A 20,511-nucleotide genomic window follows, 5' to 3' on the forward strand; every position below is an offset into this window, starting at 1 on the left:
AGATGTTTAGCCAAGATCCCATGTTTTTGTACAGATGGACATAAAGGATCCTATGGCACTTTTCGGAAGTGAGTTGGCATTTCTCCTGGTAAATATCCATCTCTTAATCATGTTAGGATCTCGAACGAGAACTCAATTCTTTTCAATTTTTAAAACTGCGAGGAAATATTACTGCACCACAGGAGTGACCCATGGGTATCTTTTATGTTAAAACAAATTTTAATGTAATCACAGAATTAACCACATTATCAGCAAATAAATAGCTTTACAGTTAACAGTTAAACAGTTTGTAAGTAAAAGAAGAAACTTTAACTTATTTACTAAACCTGCCACTATATTCCAATTAAGCAAACTAATATATAAAATACCACTCATGAATGAAGTTAACAACCAGGGTTTTACTTGCTTTTCTCTGTGAAGATTCTTTGGAGAAACTTTTAGGACCAAACTGAAACACCTCTGTTCAGATTAGAATTCTAGGACCTACTGACTCTTCAATAGACCTGACAGCCTGCATTAACGGCATCATATGTACCCAAAGCATAAGCCATTCTTTTGTCTATTCTTACAAGTCCCTTGACTTGCTTAGTCAGGACCAAACACAATACCCCTCATAAATTATCTAGACCCCAGTAGTCCTTCAAACCTGAACAATATTCCATTAGCTAGCTATCTGTAAAAAGTAAATGGTTCTCAAGATCTATTAGTAAAACACTTCAACTGCAAATCAATTGATTACCTCACTTTTACTCACAGCTCTAACAGTCACACTGTCTGTATGCATCTTAACCCAGGTTTTATAACATTACTGCAAAAAAAGTGATATTTTCTTACATTCATCACATTCATACCACCAGAACACATTATCTGATCATCCATCCATTGCTGTTTGCAGGTTCATATTGTATGCAAATTGGTTGTTGTGCTTGTCCACAATGTTACAGTGACTAAAATTCAGAAGTATTTTATCGATTGTGTAAGACTTTGAGAAAATTTGAGCACATGGTAAAATGTTTCTTTCTCATTACTTATCCTGCATGAAGGAATGTCAGACCTTACAGAAATTCTCAAAAGCACAAGTAAATTCAGTCACACTACCTATTGCTAACAGCTTTTGTTTTAAGTACAGTATTGTTGTAATCAAATAAGCAGCAGGAGATAGCCTTTCGTCTCCAAGAAGTTGTTATCTTTCCTCCAAGACGTTAGTCTGATTGTGGCGTCACATTAACAAACCACAAGAGATTGTTAGTTAAGTTTGCCCTTCACAACTAAATTTAGCAATGAAGTGACAAAGTTATTTCACGTAGCTAAGGAATGAAATGAGGACTTGCTTTATAATGAAAAACATATTTTCACCTGTCCTTCAAATGCTCAAATGAAAAAGTATGCAATGTTCCTGTAAGATTGCTGTTTGATAAGTCGCAAAAGGTGTTACCAAACAATATCAGTAACAATTATCCAAAATTTGGATTTTGGAGTACTTTTGGAAAACAAGATTACAAATAAAATCTGTAATAATAAGACCTAAGTTCACAGCTTTATTTCATATAATAAATTATTTTTCATTCCTTCTCTCAATGCCAAAGTGCACAGAACATTATAATGATCAGAATATCAGAAAACACAGCAGATCTGAGAGCATCTTTAGAGAGAGGGTTAATGTTTTGAGACTGTATGACTCTTCTTCAGAGTTAAAGGGAGGGAGAAATGTGATAGATTATATACTGTACAAGAGGGGGTGCAGCTGCTAGAACAGAGTAGAAGACCAGTGATGGGTGGACATTTTGTGTTCCAAATGCAAAGAAATACTCCCCCCCCCCCCCCCCCCCCCGGGCCATCTGTCACTTGTTCTTATGTTTTGCTATCACTGAATACTCACCTTTATTTTCCCATTAGCACATTCTGACGTCTTCATAGAATCTTAGAATTCCTACAGTGCAAAAGAAGGTCATTCAGGCCATCGATTCTGCACCAACCCTCTGAAAGAACACTCCATGTAAGCCTGCTTCCTGCCCTATCCCAATAACCCTTAACCTACCCTACACACCTTTGGACACAAAGGGACAATTTTGCATGGCCAATCCACCCAATCTGCACATCTTTGGACTGTGAGAGGAAACCAGAGCACCAGGATGAAATCCACGCAGACACGGAGAGAACATGCAAACTCCACACAGTCACCCAAGGCCGGAATTGAACCCCATTCCCTGGAACTGTGAGGCAGCAATGCTAACCACTGTGCTGCCGCGCTACCCATCTTACCTCTACACAACTATCAACACCTATTCCTGCCATTAGCACTCTGTCCTGTGACCTACACATCTTTGTTACAATCTCTCCTAGCTCCCACCAATCATTGACCCTCTAATCTGTTCCAGCTGTTCCACCCTCTCTTATACAGAGTTTATAATCCAACAAATTTCTCCCTCTCTTTAGCTCTGAAGAATCATACAGGCTCAAAGCATTAACTATATTTCTCTCTCCAGCGCCAGCCTTAGGGTTGCTGGCGCCCCGGGCAAGCTGAACTTCAACGCCCTTCGGGGGGGCGGCTGCTGAGGGGGGGGGGGGGGGGGGCCGAGGGGGGGGGGGGCCGAGGCGGGGGGGGGGCCGCCGGGGGGGGACGGACGGAGGGGGGGCGGACGGAGGGGCAGGGGGGGGGGGGGGGGCGGCCGGAGGGGGGGGGCGGCGGGAGGGCGGCCGCCCTGGGGGAGGGCGGCCACCGCGCATGCGCTGGTTGGCACCGGCCCAACTGCGCATGCGCGGGACCCGAGTCTCTGGCGCCCCCTAGCACATGGCGCCCGGGGCGACTGCCCGAGTTGCCGGTACCTTGGGCCGGCCCTGTCTCTCTCTTCAGATGCTGCCAGACTTTCTGGGTTTTACCAGCACTTTCTGTTTTTGTTTCAGATTCCAGCATCTGCAGTATTTGGGTCGACTGAAATAACAATCAGTCTTTGCAGAGAAACATATTTTCGCAGACATCTTAAGGCCAATTACTAATTATTACATAATGGCACTCCTAGTAATGTTACACACTATGGCAGTACAGTTTGGCAACCAACTACAAGCAGATATCTTGTATTGAACATTTTGAAAACAGCAACAACTTATTTTCATATATTTCCTTTAATGTAATAAAAATTTCCCAAAACATATCACAAGAGCATTATAAAGCAAAGTCTGGGGTGGCACGGTGGCACAGTGGTCAGCACTGCTGCCTCACGGTGCCGAGAATCCGGGTTTGTTCCCAGCCCTGGGTCATTGTCCGTGTGGAGTTTGCACATTCTCCCCGTGTCTGCATGGGTCTCACCCCCAGAACACAAAGATGCGCAGGGTAGATGGATTGGCCTTGCTAAATTTCCCCTTAGTTGGAAAAAAATAAATTGGGTACTTTAAATTAAAACAAAACTGAAAAGGAGATATTGGGTGGGATTTCCACATCCCTCCCTGCCGTATGTTTTGTGGCGGAGGCAGCTTGCCATTGACCATTGACGGGATCTCCCGGTCCCACTGTTATCAATGACGTTTCCCAATAAATGCACACTCCCGCCGTCAGGGAGACCCTTGGCGGGAGCAGAACATCTCTCCAGCATGAGCGGCCGAGAAATTATGGCCATTGGGTCAGATGGCTAAAAGCTTGATCAAAGAGATAGCTTTTTATGGTGTGTCTTAAAGGAGGAAAGTGGAGAGCCGGAGAGGTGTATGGAGGGTATTCCAGAGATTGGGACTTAGACAGCTGAGAGTGCAAACAATGGTACAGTGATTAAAATCAAGGATGTACAAGAGGCCAAAATTAGAGGAATGCAATACTCTGGAGGGTTGTGGGGCTGGAGGATATTACGGAGACATGGAGGGACAAGGCCACATAAGGATTTGAAAACAAGGATGAGAATTTTGAAATCAAGACGTTGCTTGATTGGAAGACAATCTAGGTCAGTGAGTAGGGGCCGAATAGTGGAATGGGGCTCGGTGCAAGTTAAGACATGCACAGTAAAGTTCTGTATGGCCTCAAATTAACAGACTGTTGAATGCGGGAGTCCAGCCAGAAGTACATTAGAATAATCAAGTCTAGAGGAAGCAAAGATATGAAGGAGAGTTTCAGTAGCAGAGGAGCTGAGTCAGTAACCAAGTTGGATGATGTGACGAAGTTGGTAATAAGTGATCATGGTGATGGCCTGAGAATGTGGTCGGAAGCTCATCTTGCAATCAAATGTTACCCTAACCATTCTGCCTTCATCTCAGACCATTTCCTGGAATGGAGTTGGTAGTTAGGGAATGGAAATTGGAGTGGGGACCGAAAACAATAGCTTCAGTCTTCCTAACATTTAACTGGAAGAAATTTCTGCTCAGCCAGTACTGTATGTGGTCAAGGAGTCTGAGAAATTAACAATTGTGGAGAAGTCAAAAGAAATGATGGTGAAATAATGACCCCATCCGGGGAGAGAACACAAGAGGTGATCGTTTCCCTAGATGCAGAAAAGGCCTTCGACAGGGTCGAATGGAAATACCTCATAGAGGTACTGGAGCGGTTCGGGCTTGGAACAGGATTCACCTCTTGGGTAAAGCTCCTATACAATGCTCCCATGGCAAGCGTATGGACAAACAACACCAACTCCCAATACTTCCAGCTGCACAGGGGCACCAGACAAGGATGCCCACTGTCCCCGCTGCTGTTCGCTCTAGCGATCGAGCCACTAGCAATTGCGCTCAGAGCGGCAAAAAGCTGGAGGGGGATCCGAAGGGGCGGCAGAGAGCACAGAGTCTCACTCTATGCAGATGATCTGCTCCTCTACATCTCAGACCCACAAAGCAGCATGGACGGAATCATCGGGCTCCTGAAAGAGTTTGGTGCCCTCTCGTACTACAAACTCAATATGAGCAAAAGCGAGATCTTCCCAGTACACCCACAAGGGGGGCAGCACTAACGGGACTGCCGTTTAAACAAGCCCGACACAAATTCCGCTACCTGGGGATAAATAGCCCATGACTGGAAAGGGATCCACAAATGGAACCTCACCAGTCTGACAGAGGAAGTAAAAAAGGACCTGCAAAGATGGAACACACTCCCACTCACCCTCGCGGGGAGAGTCCAGATGATCAAAATGAACGTGCTGCCCAGGTACCTCTTCCTATTCAGATCCATCCCAATCTACATCCCCAAGTCCTTTTTCAAAGCACTAGACAAACTAATCATGACGTTTGTATGGGGGGGGGGGGGGGGGGGGGGGGGGGAAAGAATGCTAGGATCCCAAAGAGGGTCTTGCAATAAACAAAATCCAGGGGGGGGCTTGCCCTCCCAAACCTACAACTCTACCACTGGGCGGCGACGGCTAAGCGTGTAAGGGGATGGATCAAAGAGCCAGAAACCGAGGAGTGCACGCGGAGGAGACCTCCTGCAGGGGGACCTCACTCCGGGCCCTCGCCACGGTGGCACTCCCATCCCCACCCAAAAAACACTCCAGCAGCCCGGTGGCGATAGCCACCCTCCAATCCTGGAACCAACTACGGCAGCAATTTGGCCTGACCAAAATGTCAGGTAAAGCTCCCATCTGCAACAACCATATGTTCACGCCAGCGCTGACTGACGCCACCTTCAAAAGGTGGGGACAGGACAGAGGAACACTGACAGTCAGGGACCTATACACGGACGGCAGGATCACAACACTGGGCGAACTGACAGAGAAATTCCAGCTAGCCAGGGGGAACAAGCTAAGGTACCTGCAATTAAAAAACTTCCTACGAAAGGAGACAAGGACATACCCACAACCACCACGACAGACACTACTGGAAGAGTTACTAGACGCAAGCATACTAGGTAAAGGAAACTGTAGCGACATGTACGACCGACTGGTAGAAGAGGCCGACACCGTACTGGACGCAACAAGAAGGAAGTGGGAGGAGGACCTGGGGATCGAAATAGGGTGGGGACTCTGGAGCAAAGCACTGCATAGGGTCAACTCCACCTCCACATGCGCAAGGCTCAGCCTGACGCAACTAAAAGTGGTACATAGAGCCCACTTAGCGAGAACCCATTTGAGTAGGTTCTTCCCAGAGGTGGAGGACAGATGTGAACGGTGCCAAAGAGGCCCAGCCAAACACGCCCACATGTTCTGGTCTTGTCCCAGACTAGTGGAGTACTGGACAGCCTTCTTCGAGGCCATGTCCAAACTGGTGGGGATGAGGGTGGAGCCATGCCCGAAAGTGGCGGTCTTCGAGGTTTCAGACCAGCCAGATCTATTCCTGGGGAGGAGGGCAGACGCCCTTGCCTTTGCCTCCCTGATTGCCCGCCGTAGAATCCTGTTCGGCTGGCGGTCAGCAGCATCACCCAAAGCTGCAGAATGGCTGTCCGACCTCTCGGAATCTCTCCAAATGGAGAAAATCAAATTCGCCATCCGAGGGTCAGACGACGGCTTCCACAGAACGTGGGAGCCGTTCACCCAATTGTTCCGGGACCTGTTCGTGGCCAACAAACAAGCAGAAGAGCAGCCAGGTAGCCAAGAAATGGGAAAGTAGCCAAAGCATGAGAGGGAGAGATAGACCGGGAGAGGGGGGAGGGACAGCTAAAGTCGGGGGCGAGAGGGGGGCGGGGGGGCGAGAGGGGGGCGGGGGCGAGCGGGGGGCGGGGGCGAGCGGGGGGCGGGGGCGAGCGGACCCGAGGGGGGGGCGAGCGGACCCGAGGGGGGGGGGCGAGCGGACCCGAGGGGGGGGGGGGGCGAGCGGACCCGAGGGGGGGGGAGCAGACCGGGGGGGGGAGCGGACCAGACCGAGGGGGGAGCGGACCGAGCGGGGGGGGGCGGACCCGAGGGGGGGCGGGGCGGAGGGGAGGCGGACCCGAGGGGGGGGGGGGGGCGGGGGGCGGGGGTCGGACCTGAGACCGGGGGGGGGGGGGGGGTGAGCGGACCGAGAGGGGGGGCGGAACGGGGGGGGGGGGGGGCGGAACGGGGGGGGGCGGAACGGGGGGGGGGCGGAACGGGGGGGGGCGGAACGGGGGGGGGGCGGAACGGGGGGGGGACGGAACAGGGGGGGGCCGCCCCTGGGGGAGTGCGACCACCCTGGGGGAGTGCGGCCACCGCGCATGCGCTGGTTGGCACCGGCCCAACTACGCATGCGCGGGACCCGAGTCTCTGGCGCCCCCTAGCACATGGCGCCCCGGGCGACTGCCCGAGTTGCCGGTGCCTTGAGCCGGCCCTGATGCTACATTTAACGGACATCGATAATGCATTGCAATTGGCTGACTCCCTTGTGGTTGAAATGGCACAACAAGCACAGCCTGACTTGTGATGATGAAGCTCCTCTTAGCTCACTCTGTGGTCACAGACCTTTTGCAGAGGCTAGTGCCGTCTGTAATTCGTGTAGTTGCTGTGTTCTCTGTGTTTCAAACTTCACATCTGATTTATTACTAAGCCTTTTCAATATGTCCTGCTCCCACCCCATCTTAACCCTGCCACTGACTAAGCCCTTTGACGTTTGTGATCTCTAAACTTCATTTTGCCAATGCCCCTGTCAATGCTTGTCATTCATCACAGTCCATGAACTTCATGAATTTGGCTCTCTATAATCAGCAATATGCTGTGCCGTGCTGCAATTTATTGGTTTACATGTCCTATTGCCCCCTCCTTCTAACTCTAACCTGTTTTCTGCATACCCTTCACACCTCTGCTCCATTAGTGACAGAATCATTAGGATCTTGGCTCTATGATGTGGAATTTCCTCCCTGAACATCTCTTCACAACTTCAGAAAAGCCATTAAAAACAAACCTTCAGTCACCTCTTAAATACCACAAAAACATTCACACTCTATCTCCTTGTTCCTCGGTGAATGAAGACACTCGATAAAAATGTCAGCAGATGATTAGAGCAATTGATCAAACAACCCATAGCAGGTATCACTAAACCTTGGGCTTCATACAGCTCTTTATTTTCTAAAAATGGAGCCTTGTAAACTGGCTTGCTTGTTTTATGCCCATTTTACTCTATATTTTTTGCATTTACATTGGTTATTTTATAGATAAATAATCTCTTTGCATCATAATTATGAATACCTGAACTTTAATAATAGCCTAGTTTTTAGTTTTAAAAAATGCTCTTTCCTTCAAGGCTGGGATTCTCCATTCTGGAGTCTAAATGCTCCTGGCAGCGGGGAATCACTACTTGATTGGAATCACCCATGGCAGGTTGATAGAAAAAGTGAAGTCATATGGGGTTCAGGGTGTACTAGCTAGATGGATAAAGAAATGGCTGGGCAACAGGAGACAGAGAGTAATGATGGAAGGGTGTCTCAAAATGGAGAAAGGTGACTAGTGGTGTTCCACAGGGATCCATGCTCGGACCACTGTTATTTGTGATATACATAAATGATCTGGACGAAGGTATAAGTGGTCTGATGAGCAAGTTTGCAGATGATACTAAGATTGGTGGAGTTGCAGATAGCGAGGTGGACTGTCAGAGAATACAGCAAAATATAGATAGATTGGAGAGTTTTGTAGAGAAATGGCAGATGGAGTTCAATCCAGGCAAATGCAAGGTGAAGCATTTTGGAAGATCTAACTCAAGAGCAGACCACATGGTCAATGGAAGAGTCCTGGGGAAAATTGATGTACAGAGAGATCTGGGAGTTCAGGGGTCCATTGTACCCTGAAGGTGGCAACGCAGGTCGATAGAGTGGTCAAGAAGGCATACAGCATGCTTGCCTTTATGCTTGAGTACAAGAGTCGGCAGGTCATGTTACAGTTGTATCGGGCTTTGGTTAGGCCACATTTGGAATACTGCGTGCAGTTCTGGTCGCCACATTACCAGAAGGATGTGGATGCCTTGGAGAGGGTGCAGAGGAGGTTCACCAGGATGTTGCCTGGTATGGAGGGTGCTAGCTATGAAGAAAGGTTGAGTAGATTAGGATTGTTTTCATTGGAAAGACGGAGGGTGAAGGGAGACCTGATTGAGGCCCACAAAATTATGAGAGGTATGGACAGGGTGGATAGCAACAAGCTTTTTCCAAGAGTGGAGGTGTCAATTACAAGGGGTCACGATTTCAAGGTGAGAGGGGGAAAGTTTAAGGGAGATGTGCGTGGAAAGTTTTTTACGCAGAGGGTGATGGGTACCTGGAATGCTTTGCCAGCGGAGGTGGTAGAGGCGGGTACGATAGCATCATTTAAGATGCATCTGGACAGATATATGAATGGGTGGGGAACTGAGAGAAGTAGACCTTGGAAAATAGGCAACAGGTTTAGATAAAGGATCTGGATTGGCGCAGGCTGGGAGGGCCGAAGGGCCTGTTCCTGTGCTGTAATTTTCTTTGTTCTTTGTTCTATCCCTATCAGATCTCCATCAGACTCCCCCAACCCTAGAACCCCAACAGAGACACACATCAGATTCCCTCAACAGAGAACCCCATCAGTCACCCCTGCCTGAAAGCTGAAGAGCAGTGCAGGCAGTAGAGTGAAAAATCATTGTATTTTCATTTACCATCGCCTAACATCTGCTGCATCAGACAAAGGTGTTTAAAGCAGCAGCTGTTACAACTGTCAGATGCTTCCTTGGAAGCCAAGTGCACTTGAAAGGGCTTCAAATCCCTTGACACCCTTTGAAATGCAAATCTTCTGCTGAATTTCATACAGCAATACATTTCACTAGCCAGTGATTGACAGTTTAATTGATCCAGACAACCTTTGCCATGATTGACAGCACCTCACCACACAAAAGGAGCTAAGTGTTTTCACTACCTCTTTTTTTTCAACACTTGGCTCCTTTTGATGTGGTGAGGAGCTGTCAATCATAGCAAGAGTGCTCAGAAACATTGTAGTTAGCATCAAAGCAGGGCAATTCTGATGCGTAGAAGCGAGAAGGGAAAAATAAATAAATAAACCTCTAAAGCAGCTGTGTCTGAGGCTGCTGATGGGATACGGAGCATTGCAACAGGGCAGCAAGTCCATTTTTCCCTCGACTCTCACTTTTTCACCAATTGGGAATCCCAATCAGAGTAGCATTAAATGAGAACCCACCTCACATTTAATTGAATGGACTTTGAATATCGAGATTTTGATTTGCACTTTTCAGAAACAATCCGGGGGCTACCTAAAATGTTTGTTTCTGTTTGGGCATCAACAATTTGTTTTCAATCTATTTTTTTGTCATTGAACTTTAAGTAAACAATGCATTTCCTGCATTTTGCTGGCTGAGAAGATTTCCTGAACAATGCATACTAAGCAATATTTTCTCAGATCATTTATTCATATATTTTATATCAACGTATGCTACAATGCTTTCAAGGTATAACAGTGTAACAGCCCTATTCAAGGTACAGCATGAAAATGTAATATCTTTCTCACATGCAGTACCGACAGTCCTTATGAATTATTAATTTATAATGTCATCATCTGGACAAATATCACATTATAATGTCATCGACTAGGCACATAAATGTATTGAACTTTGTTGAAAAGAACATTTTTCCTAAACAGAGGACACCGACTTACAGCAGCTATTATGTTGCATGTGTGAAGGACGCAAGTTGCTTTTGTGGAGACACCAAGGGTAGAATAGTAATAAATGCTGGCCTAACCAGCGATGCCCACATCCCGTAATTTAATTTTAAAAAGAAGAATTTTAAAGATGGCGAGGGACCAAAGATTCAATGCCTAATCCAGCCAGGCACAGTGGCCAGTACCAGTACTGTTGCGCTCTGCCTGGAACTAAGGCCTGGAACTTTTGAAAAGGTAAGTCCTGGGGGCCTGATACTGGAGGGAAGGGGATGGCAGAGGGAAGGGGGGTGATCGCAGCATCTGGCCAAGGGCAGAAGAGGTCCGGAAGCTCCAGCGTTGGGGGTGGAGGACGCCCCAACTCTGACAGGGCTTCCCCGTCTGAGATGGGGGGGGAAAATGCAAATGTCACTTTCCCATCCTCTCCACACCCACCCGCCGTTGGGGTATGCCACGTAGGCGTACTGTGGGTTCGCGTGGAGCAACTGTACCCTCTCGACCAACGGGTCCGCCTTGTGGAGCCGCACGTGCTTGCGGAGGAGAACGGGTGCTGGACTGCCAGCCACGTTGGGAGCAAAACGCCGGAGGTGGACTTCCTGGGGAAGGCAAAGAGACGTTCATGGGGGGTTTCATTAGTCGCAGTGCAAAGGAGCGACCGAATGAAGTGAAGGGCGTCAGGGAGGGCCTCCTGCCAGCGGGAGGCCGGGAGATTCCTGGACTGTAGGGCCAGCTGGACGGCCTTCCAAACCATTCCATTCTCCCCAGGCGTTGTAGCTGGTCGTCCTGCTCGAGGCGATGCCCTTGCTGAGCAGGTACCGGCACAGCTCATCACTCATAAATGAGGATCCCCGGTCGCTGTGGGGGTAGGCGGGGAAAAGAACATGGCGAAGATGGTGTTGAGGGTTTTGATGACAATGGCAGACGTCATATCGGGGCATGAGACGACGAAGGGGAATCTGGAGTATTCATCGACTACGTTAAGAAAGTACGTGTTTCGGTCGGTGGAGGGGAGGGGCCCTTTGAAATCCACGCTGAGGCATTCAAAGGGGCAGGACAGTCCAAAGATGTGCGGGGGTTAGGTGGATTGGCCATGCTAAATTGCCCGTAGTGACCTAAAAAGTAAGGTTAAGGGGGGGGGGGGGGGGGGGGGGGGGGGGGGGGGGGGTTTGTATGGTATAGGGTGGATACATGGGTTTGAGTAGGGTGATCGTTGCTCGGCACAGCATCGAGGGCCGAAGGGCCTGTTCTGTGCTGTACTGTTCTATGTTCTATGGGAGGCGGCCTTAACCAGGTGCACTCGGTCTGGCCGGTAGAAGTGAGGTTTACACTCTGCGCAGACCTGGCAGTCGCTGGTGATAGCCCTGACCTCCTCGGTGGAGTAGAGCAGTTTGCGGGCCTTTATGAAGTGACAAAACCAGGTGACCCCTGGGTGACAGAGATCGTCGTGCAGGGTCCGGAGTCGGTCCATTTGTGCGCTGGCACATGTACCTCGGGATAGGGCATTGGGGGCTCGTTGAGCTTACCGGGGCGATACAAAATCTCATAATTGTAGGTGGAGAGCTCAATCCTCCATCTCAAGATCTTATCATTTTTGATCTTGCCCCACTGTGTGTTGTTGAACATGAAGGCAACCGACCGTTGGTCAGTGAGGAGAGTGAATCCCCTGCCGGCTAGGTAATGCTTCCAATGTCGCATAGCTTCATAGCTTGGGCCTCCTTCTCGACGGAGGAATGCCGAATTTCAGAGGCATGGAGGGGTGCGTGAAAAGAATGCCACGGGCCTAGCTGCCTGGTTGAGGGTGACGGCCAGAGCGACGTCTGATGCATCGCTCTCGACTTCGAAGGGAGGCGTCTCGTCGACCGCGTGCATCGCAGCCTTGGCAATGTCGGCCTTGATACGGTTGAAGTCCTGGTGAGCCTCGGCCGTCAGTGGGAAAACGGTGGAGTGAATGAGTGGGCGGGCCTTGTCCGCATAGTTAGGGACCCACTGGGCGTAGTAAGAGAAGAACCCCAGGCATCATTTGAGGGCCCTGGGGCAGTGGGGAAGGGGGAGTTCCATGAGGAGGCACATACGATCGGGGTCGGGCCCTGGAACTCCATTTTGAACCACATAGCCGAGGATGGCTAATCGGTTAGTGCTGAACACACACTTCTCCTTGTTGTACGTTAGGTTGAGGAGTTTGGCGGTGTGGAGGAATTTGGAACGGTTAGCGTCATGGTTCTGCTGGTAGTGGCCGCAGATGGTGACGTTATCCAGGTACGGGAAGGTGACCCGCAGTCCATACCAGTCAACCATTCGTTCCATCTCCCGTTGGAAGACCGAGATTCAGTTAGTGACGCCGAAGGGAACCCTAAGGAAGTGGTAAAGGTGGCCATCCGCTTCAAACGCGGTGTACAGGTGGTCCACCTTGTGAATGGAGAGCTGCTGGTCGGCAGATTTCAGGTCCATTGTCGAGAAGACCCAGTACTGTGCAATCTGATTAACCATATCAGATATGCATGGGAGGAGGTACGCGTCGAGCTGCGTGTACCGATTGATGGTCTGACTGTAGTCAATGACCATCCTGTTTTTCTCCCCAGTTTTCATGACTACTCCAGGCTCTCCAGGGCCTGTTGCTGGCCTCGATAATACCTTCCCGTAGCAGCCGCTGAACCTCAGACCTGATGAAGATCCTGTCCTGGGCCTGTACCGTCTGCTCCTGGTGGCGACGGGTTTGCAATCCCGTCCTGTCGCAGATCCGATGTATGCTTCAAAGCAAGCCAGCCAATGTGCGAAGGCCAACTTGGCACTGTCTGCTTGAGGGTGAAGCTGCAGGTGATCAGACTTGATGCGGAGATCTATCATTGTAAAATCTCTGTATAATAAATTGATGCACTATCAATTGCGACGAGACGAGAGTAGAGAGTAATCGAGGCTTTATTATGCAGAGATGTGCAGCCTCCCGCAGCTGCTGCCGAAATGGCTGCAGCTCGGAGAGCCCAGACATTTATACTCCGCCTACTGGGCAGAGCTAGCAGGCAGGGACTGACCCCCGTACCTGTGGTACAGGAGCCTTACCGTAATACACCTCATATAGCGATATATATATACAACAGTGGTGACTACCACAGAAACCTCGCTCAAAGCTAAACTGTTGTGGTTTAGAAAAACCCATTAGAAGCCCCAATTGCTGCAAACCAAGAATTCTTCAACCAGCGATAACTGCAGACCAACCATTCCACTGTGGAAAAGGACCCTTCAGCTGTAACCAAGCCTCTGGACAACCTGTGATTTTTTTTTTCTGGCTTTACTGGTTACCTGGCTGAGTATATAAGATTGGATACTCTGCAGAGTTTTATTTATTTTTTCATGTTTGGCGGGTGGGGAGGGTTATATCTGTGTTGTTTATGCATTAGTTAAATATTTTAATCTGGACATTGTAAACTTTTTACTTAAATTTCTGCATTTCTACCTCAGTGAGTTTTAGTAACAAAACTAACTCTTAACTTGTTAACTTAAGGAACCTGGCTGTCTTATTTCTTGCACCAAGCTATACGTAGTTAAATTTCTATTAAATTGGCAATATCACCTCCCTTTTAAACTCTAACTATGTTATAACTAACTGAAGGGTAGGACGAAGAGAGGAGTCAGTTTACTTCTGCTAACCTGGTCATAATACAGTTACATCTGTAACCTCCTCCATTCCTGCAATTCTCTGTGTTTTCTGCACTTGTCTAACTAAGGCCTCTTTGCACATCCCAATTTTAAAATTCTCATCTTCTTTTTCAAGTCTCTTCATGGCCTCACCACTACCAACTACCATCTCCCCTTAAGAATAATCCTTAAATATCTTCACCTCACTACCTCTCTCTCTTCCTTGAAGGCATTACTTAAAGTCTTCCTCTTTGACCATGGCTTTGGTCACCTGTCCTAATATCTCTTCATGCGGTTTAGTGTCAAACTTTGCTAACTCTCCTGGGGAGCACCTTGGGATAGTAACTACATAGAAGATGCCATATAAATGTGGGTTGTTGTTGCAGTATGACAAATAATTGATTGAAAGTTTTGAAAAAAAGGTAATATTTACAAAATGAGTCAATCTGGTCATTTGTTTTATGAATATGGTTGATTAGCTGATATGAAATTCTTTCAAAATCCCAGATTTACTGTTAAAACCACGGGTTTTTCACATGAAATGTCCCCATATTTAGAGTTTTCAGGAATTCACTCATTTTGCAATACCTTAAAAAATCTTATCAATTGTTTCTCTTGGATTGATTCATTCTGTTTCTCTGCGACTGCCATGAATGTTCAAATATACCAATCACTCCTGGGAAAACTGGAAAATCCATGTTAAAAAATGTTCCTCAAACACCCACGATTGAGTCAGGGAAGCAAGCATGCAGAATTGAGAATAGAAATTAGAAAATCAATACATTAGGGAGAAACAGTTGAATTAAGGTGAAAATAAGAGGACAGGGAGAGAAGAAAATATAAAGCAAGAAAAGAGGGATGACAGTGCAAGCACAGGTTTAATTGCTTTTACTTTTATGTATGATTATACTTTGTTGTTTTATTTTATAATGTAGTGTTAATAATGCAATAATAGTGTTATTTCTGTTATTTGAATTGTTTTATCATTTTAATATTTTTTTATCCCAGTGGCAAAGTGCCTAAGATGAAAACAAACAAAATTAACCTACCCAGGAAAACAGACACCGTTTCCTGGATTCTTCCAGTATTTTTTAGTGTGTGCAGTGATCACCAGACCAGGCAGTAGCTTCCACATTGGCTAAATGGAGCTCTCTGAGCCCTCCACTGAATTCTGCCGGGGGCAGTCTTCAGATTATTGATTGGGGTGCACCAGAGCTGCAGTCCGGGTTCCCTGCAAGGCCCCATTTTGTGCCGATTTGCTGCACAAAAGCCTTGGCCAATGCAGAAATGGTTGAGGAGTGCCCAATATTTGGCTGGCAGATTGTGGGCAGCGGGCTGTGGGATGGGTAATGAGGAAGTGTTTTTTAATGGGTGGTGTGTTGATTCCATTCATGCTTTCATAGGCCTCTGCTATTATTCCTTGTTATTCTTATTCCAGTACTCAGAGTGCATGCGCACAAAGTTTAGTATTGCTGCAAAGTGGTTTCAGCTTCACACCAATGCAGAACCAGTAAGGAAGAAAATTGTAAATGCAACATTAATTACCCAGAGATGCAGAGTGAAGTCCCTATTTCAAACAATCTCACCTCATTTCCTCCTGATGTCAAGTCTGGTCTGAACACTGGATTCATGCTGTATTTGCATAACTGAAGCCGAGATGCAAAACAAAATCAATTGATCCTGGCCCAATTCTGAGTTTACCCTTGGATAAATGCACCCGTAGGCTTAAACCAGAAATACTTTTAAGTGCAAGGAGTCTCACAATACTAATCTTCTTAGGCAGTCCTTCAAGATCGAGAATGACTTGTTTACACTCTGGTTCCATGGGTTCTGAGAAGGCTGATAAATCCAGTGAATGATCTGCAAACTCTGCCACATGTGGAGCTCGTGGTGCTTGAACGGCTGGGTTGGTGGGTTGTTTGGAAGTTTGCGCGCTCCCTCAGACACCTTGACTCTGCACGTTACCATAAAATCTCTCGATTTGTTCAGTGGCTTCCCAATGAGCCTTCTCTATTTTGGTCAGTCACAAGACAGGGTTTCTGTTGAGTCAGCGAGTATATTTGACCTCTTCAGGGATGATTTCACGACATCCCTACAGCATTTCTGCTGCCCTCACGAGACTCTCCTGCCATGACTGAGTTCAGAGTGGAGCAATTGCTTCGGGAGTTTAGTATCAGGCATAAAAAATACATGCCCTGCTCAGTGGAGCTGGTTTTGAGTGATTAGTGTTGGGATTCTGGATGAGTTAGGAGAGTACATGGCTTTTGGACTGAGGTTCTTGCCAGAAGATTTGGAAGATCTTGCGACGGTAAAGCTGGTGGTACGTCCCCAGTGCTTTAAGGTGCCTGCTGTAGGGTTGTTCAAGTCTCCAAAACAGATAGGAGGGTCAGGATCACTGCTGCCTGGCAAGCCATGATGTTGGTCTCAAATCTGAGACGCTGGTCCTCAAGCACTTCTTTCTTCAGTCAGCCAAACTCCAGCACACTGGAGGCAATGCTGAATTTTGTCATTTATGTCTGCCTTTATCAAGAAAAGGCTCCCAAGATACAGAAAATTATCCATGTTATTCAGGATCTCACTGTTGATCTTAATCAATGGTGGGGCAGGGGAAATGTTTTGCTGTGGGGGCTGGTTGGAAGATGATCAAATTCAAGAAAAGTGCAAGGAGTAGCACCAATCACATGGTCTTTTTCAATTGCACAAAAACCTTTCACTCCATTAACTGTGAAGACTTATGGTGCATCACCCTCAAATGTAACTGCCCTCAAAAATTTGGCACCGCCCTCCAGTTATTCCATGATGAGATAGATACAACCCTTGATCTTCACCACTGCAAACCCTGTCACAGTGAAAACTGGGGTCACACGTGGCTGTGTCATTGCACCGACTCCCTTGTGTATTTTCCTAGCTACAATATTGCACCTCACCGCCAGCAAGGCTTGTGGATAATCTTCTACAGAGCAGACAAGAAAATGTTCAACATACACCACCTTCAATCTACTATCACTCCAACCTCCAGTCATAACGCTTCAGTGTGAGATAATGTGAGTCTCATCAGAAATTGAGCTCCATGTATGTCTGTGTAGACTTAATCTCCAAAGCACTTAAGAAAACTGTAACTTTCACAAAATAACCATAAAACTTTACTAATAACCATCAGGTAGCAGTGTTGCAACAATGATTACAACATATATTTTCCCTGTGTTGCATAAGGTAATAAAGATACAAAGAATTATATTATTGTATTTATCCTATGAACCACAAACTCCTTAATTTGAAGCCAAAATTTTATTCAAAAGGAATGAGCCTTTGTTGACATCCTGGTTCACTAGGATTTCCTCCTTTGTTCAGTCAAGGTTTAAAAGAGTCCAATTGTCCCACACAAGTTGTTGTATTCAAGACTGCATCTTTCCCCAGAATTCAGCATTATCTCAAAATAAAAAGCTTAACTATCATTTCCCAGTGACCTGTGTTCTGGCCCCGTCTAACAATTTAACCGAACGAAGTTTAAACAAGACTCAGGGGAAATGGAAACAACTTTCTCGTTGCAATAGAATATGCTTTATCTCTTTAGCCTTTAATATTCCCGCACTTGGTTGCTAAGAATGAATTGCTCATTCACTTATTAAGGACAGCCCATCAAAAGGACAAGGGGCACAAGATCTTTCAGAGTGCACGCCCTTTTTGCAATGCCAGAGGAGCTCGCGTAAGGTACAGCCTGCAGGATGAGGGGATTATGTTCGGGTACTCACTGAAGGCGACCACCGCCAGGGACAGAGTGATGACAATGGAGACCCAGGACACCCACAACGCCTTCTTGCGGTAGCTCTGGGCCTCGTGGGGTTTCAGCTTCTGGCTGCTCTCCAACAAACCTAGAAGAAAGGTCACAAAAAAATGAATCGTCTTACACGATTTGTATGGTTAAGAGGTGTTCGCTGGCGCTGGCAAGATCCCAAACGAGTGGAGGTATTACCGAGGACAAGTTGAAATGTATTGTACATTTAACACCAGCAGTAAACAATAAACCCCGAGAGACCAGTGGAATCTTGAAGGGCTGGTGGCATAAGTTCTCTTTTATTTAAAAAAGGAAATTCTACTGGGAGTTCCTTCCTTGACGCGCGTTCAATAATTCATAACAATTCCCTTTGCCAGTGTCAGTGTATCCGTGCTGCGGACAACTTGATCTCCGCATAAAAATACATAAAACGTTCAATCTGAAAACATCATTAATAATCGAACTTCCTGAACGGTTTCAGTGATTGTAGAGTGTGTTTTTTTTTCTGTTTAATAGTCAAACGGGGGTGACCATCAAGGTGCGGTGTGACAATGGAATGCTGCCTAGTCTAAAAGTTTTCTCACCCAGATAACTAATTCACAAAATATGAGGTAAACGTTATGCTGCGGTGGCTGTCAGCTCTCCGGCACTGGGGTCTGACACATCCCTCCATCCAGCCACCCCCACTCTCCCACATCCTGATGGCAAAGCGGGATTGCAGATCGCACCACCCACCTCTGTTCTCCACCGTATCGCCGAACTGCGCACTTTCACTGATCCTCATTTCGTTGTCTTTGTCCATCTTGAAGGTTTCTTTGGGACGCCCGGGGCTGGAGGAAGACTGGCCGCCGTCCCGGGGCTCAGTGGCCGCCTGGTTTGTGGAAGCGGTCGGGACATCCGCGGGTGGCGGGGACTCCATGCCTCAAGTAGTGCGCGGGGAATGTGGCACACTGACGAGATGTCTGCACAACCAGCAGAAGATGGAGAGAGAGGGAGAGGGAGGTGTAAAGGCGCGAAGCTCGCCGATCAGAAGGACTCCCGCTCCATCAGCACAGAGCTGCAAACTGGAACGCGGCTCACTGACGAACAGGCTCTAATTAAAATTCGGAGTTTCGTCAAATCACTTCTGAGCCAAGGGTCGGATTTTCGAGTAGACGGGACTAGACGGTGTGACGAAGCATTCACATCAAGCTGCAGTAAAAGCAAAACATGTATAAACATAAATAAGTTGATAACATTCAGTGGCTATGTTTGTGTCACAAAGTACAAACTTGATAATATAGAATCTATATATATATATTCCCATTTAAGTCTGCACGCTGAGCACTGTCACGTCTCCCAGGCCAGTAAACACAAGGCTGCCCTCCGCTGAGTCAATTCCACACCTTGGTTTCTGAGGCGAGCTCAGCGGGAGATTCTCCTTCTCGACAGGCTCAGCTTGGCGGCGCCCCGAATCCGCTCAGGCGCCTCAAATAGCTGTCAATCCGCACTGACATCGGCAAAACCAGGAGAGGTTGAGAAATTGTACCGGTTAAGGTGGTTTTCTGTCCAGTCCTGTGGACCCATGCAAATTCAAGAGGCAATAATTGGTGGGGGGGGGGGGGGGGGGTGGAGAGATCCAAGCCGGAACTTTCCCCCCACTTCAAAAAAAGTTTCGGAGTGGATTAACAAATCCGGGAAGGTTGTGTTACAGTAAACAGTCCAGCACACATCCACTCAATGACTTGTATTAATGTGTTTACCATTGCTATTTAAAAGATGGCTCGGTTTGCAGCTGGCTGAACCACAGTTCTTCCGCAAGCCAGGCGATCAATTTTAACTCTTTGGAGAGCCCGTGGTCTGAGCTGTCGGGTTGGCATCTCATTCCCCAGGTCAGATGATGGATGGCGTTCTGCTTGTGCTACAAGTCACACCGAGATTTTACTTTCGTCGTGTTCGGAACAGTAGTAAGCAAAGCGTTTCAGGATATATCATAATTACAGTCTGAATGTTAAATGTGTGGATGAGAATATAAGGAACCTTGGCAGAGAAAGGTCTCTGAGCTAATTTATGGATTTTTTTGTGGATAATCTCTGATTAATTTCACCAGAATGTTTAGTCTGTCGTCCTATTTACAGATATTTCCCATATTAATGACATTGTAAGAGATCATAAATGACTTAATCTGTCTTAATCTGTGTTAAATAATAGGCAAATTCTGAAATATCTGATCATAGGAGCCAAATTAGACAAATATATTCTCAATGTGCCTTGAATGAATAATCAATATATAAATTAGGTAGTTATGGCTGTTAAACAAAGAATCTCATGTTTGTATTTATATAAATGCTGTTTCACAAAAAATGATTCTCTCCTCAGTAAAAGGAGAAAATACTGTGTATTATATATGAAAGATGAGATATGTAAGAGCTGATACTGATTAATATTAGTCAGCAGGTCCTGGATCATTGGTCCATATTCAGGTCACTTTCACTGCATCATATTCATAGAATCATAGAATCCCTACAGTGCAGAAGGAGGCCATTTGGCCCATTGAATCTGCACCAACACGCTGAAAGAACACCTTATCCAGGCCCGATCCCTGTAACGCTGTAACCCCACCTAACCTAACCGTTGGGCATTAAGGGCAAT

The 20,511-nt window shown here is 47.1% G+C and overlaps 1 protein-coding gene across 3 annotated transcripts in view; it reads right to left on the bottom strand.

Moving 5' to 3' along the window:
• Positions 1-19,749, bottom strand: part of tmem163a (transmembrane protein 163a) — a 274,863-nt gene extending 255,114 nt beyond the window's left edge. The window contains exons 1-3 of one of the 3 annotated variants that reach the window (XM_038789881.1): positions 19,623-19,749; positions 18,616-19,071; positions 17,858-17,977 (exon numbers count right to left, since the gene is read on the bottom strand). In XM_038789881.1, the coding sequence (XP_038645809.1) occupies positions 17,858-17,977; positions 18,616-18,799 (304 nt within the window). In that variant the 5' untranslated portion in view covers positions 18,800-19,071; positions 19,623-19,749. The other 2 variants (XM_038789882.1, XM_038789880.1) reach the window with 2 other exon arrangements.
• Between the last annotated feature and the right edge of the window lie 762 nt (positions 19,750-20,511).

This window comes from Scyliorhinus canicula, chromosome 2 (assembly GCF_902713615.1).
Source record: "Scyliorhinus canicula chromosome 2, sScyCan1.1, whole genome shotgun sequence".
In the NCBI taxonomy this organism is placed as follows: Eukaryota; Metazoa; Chordata; class Chondrichthyes; order Carcharhiniformes; family Scyliorhinidae; genus Scyliorhinus; species Scyliorhinus canicula.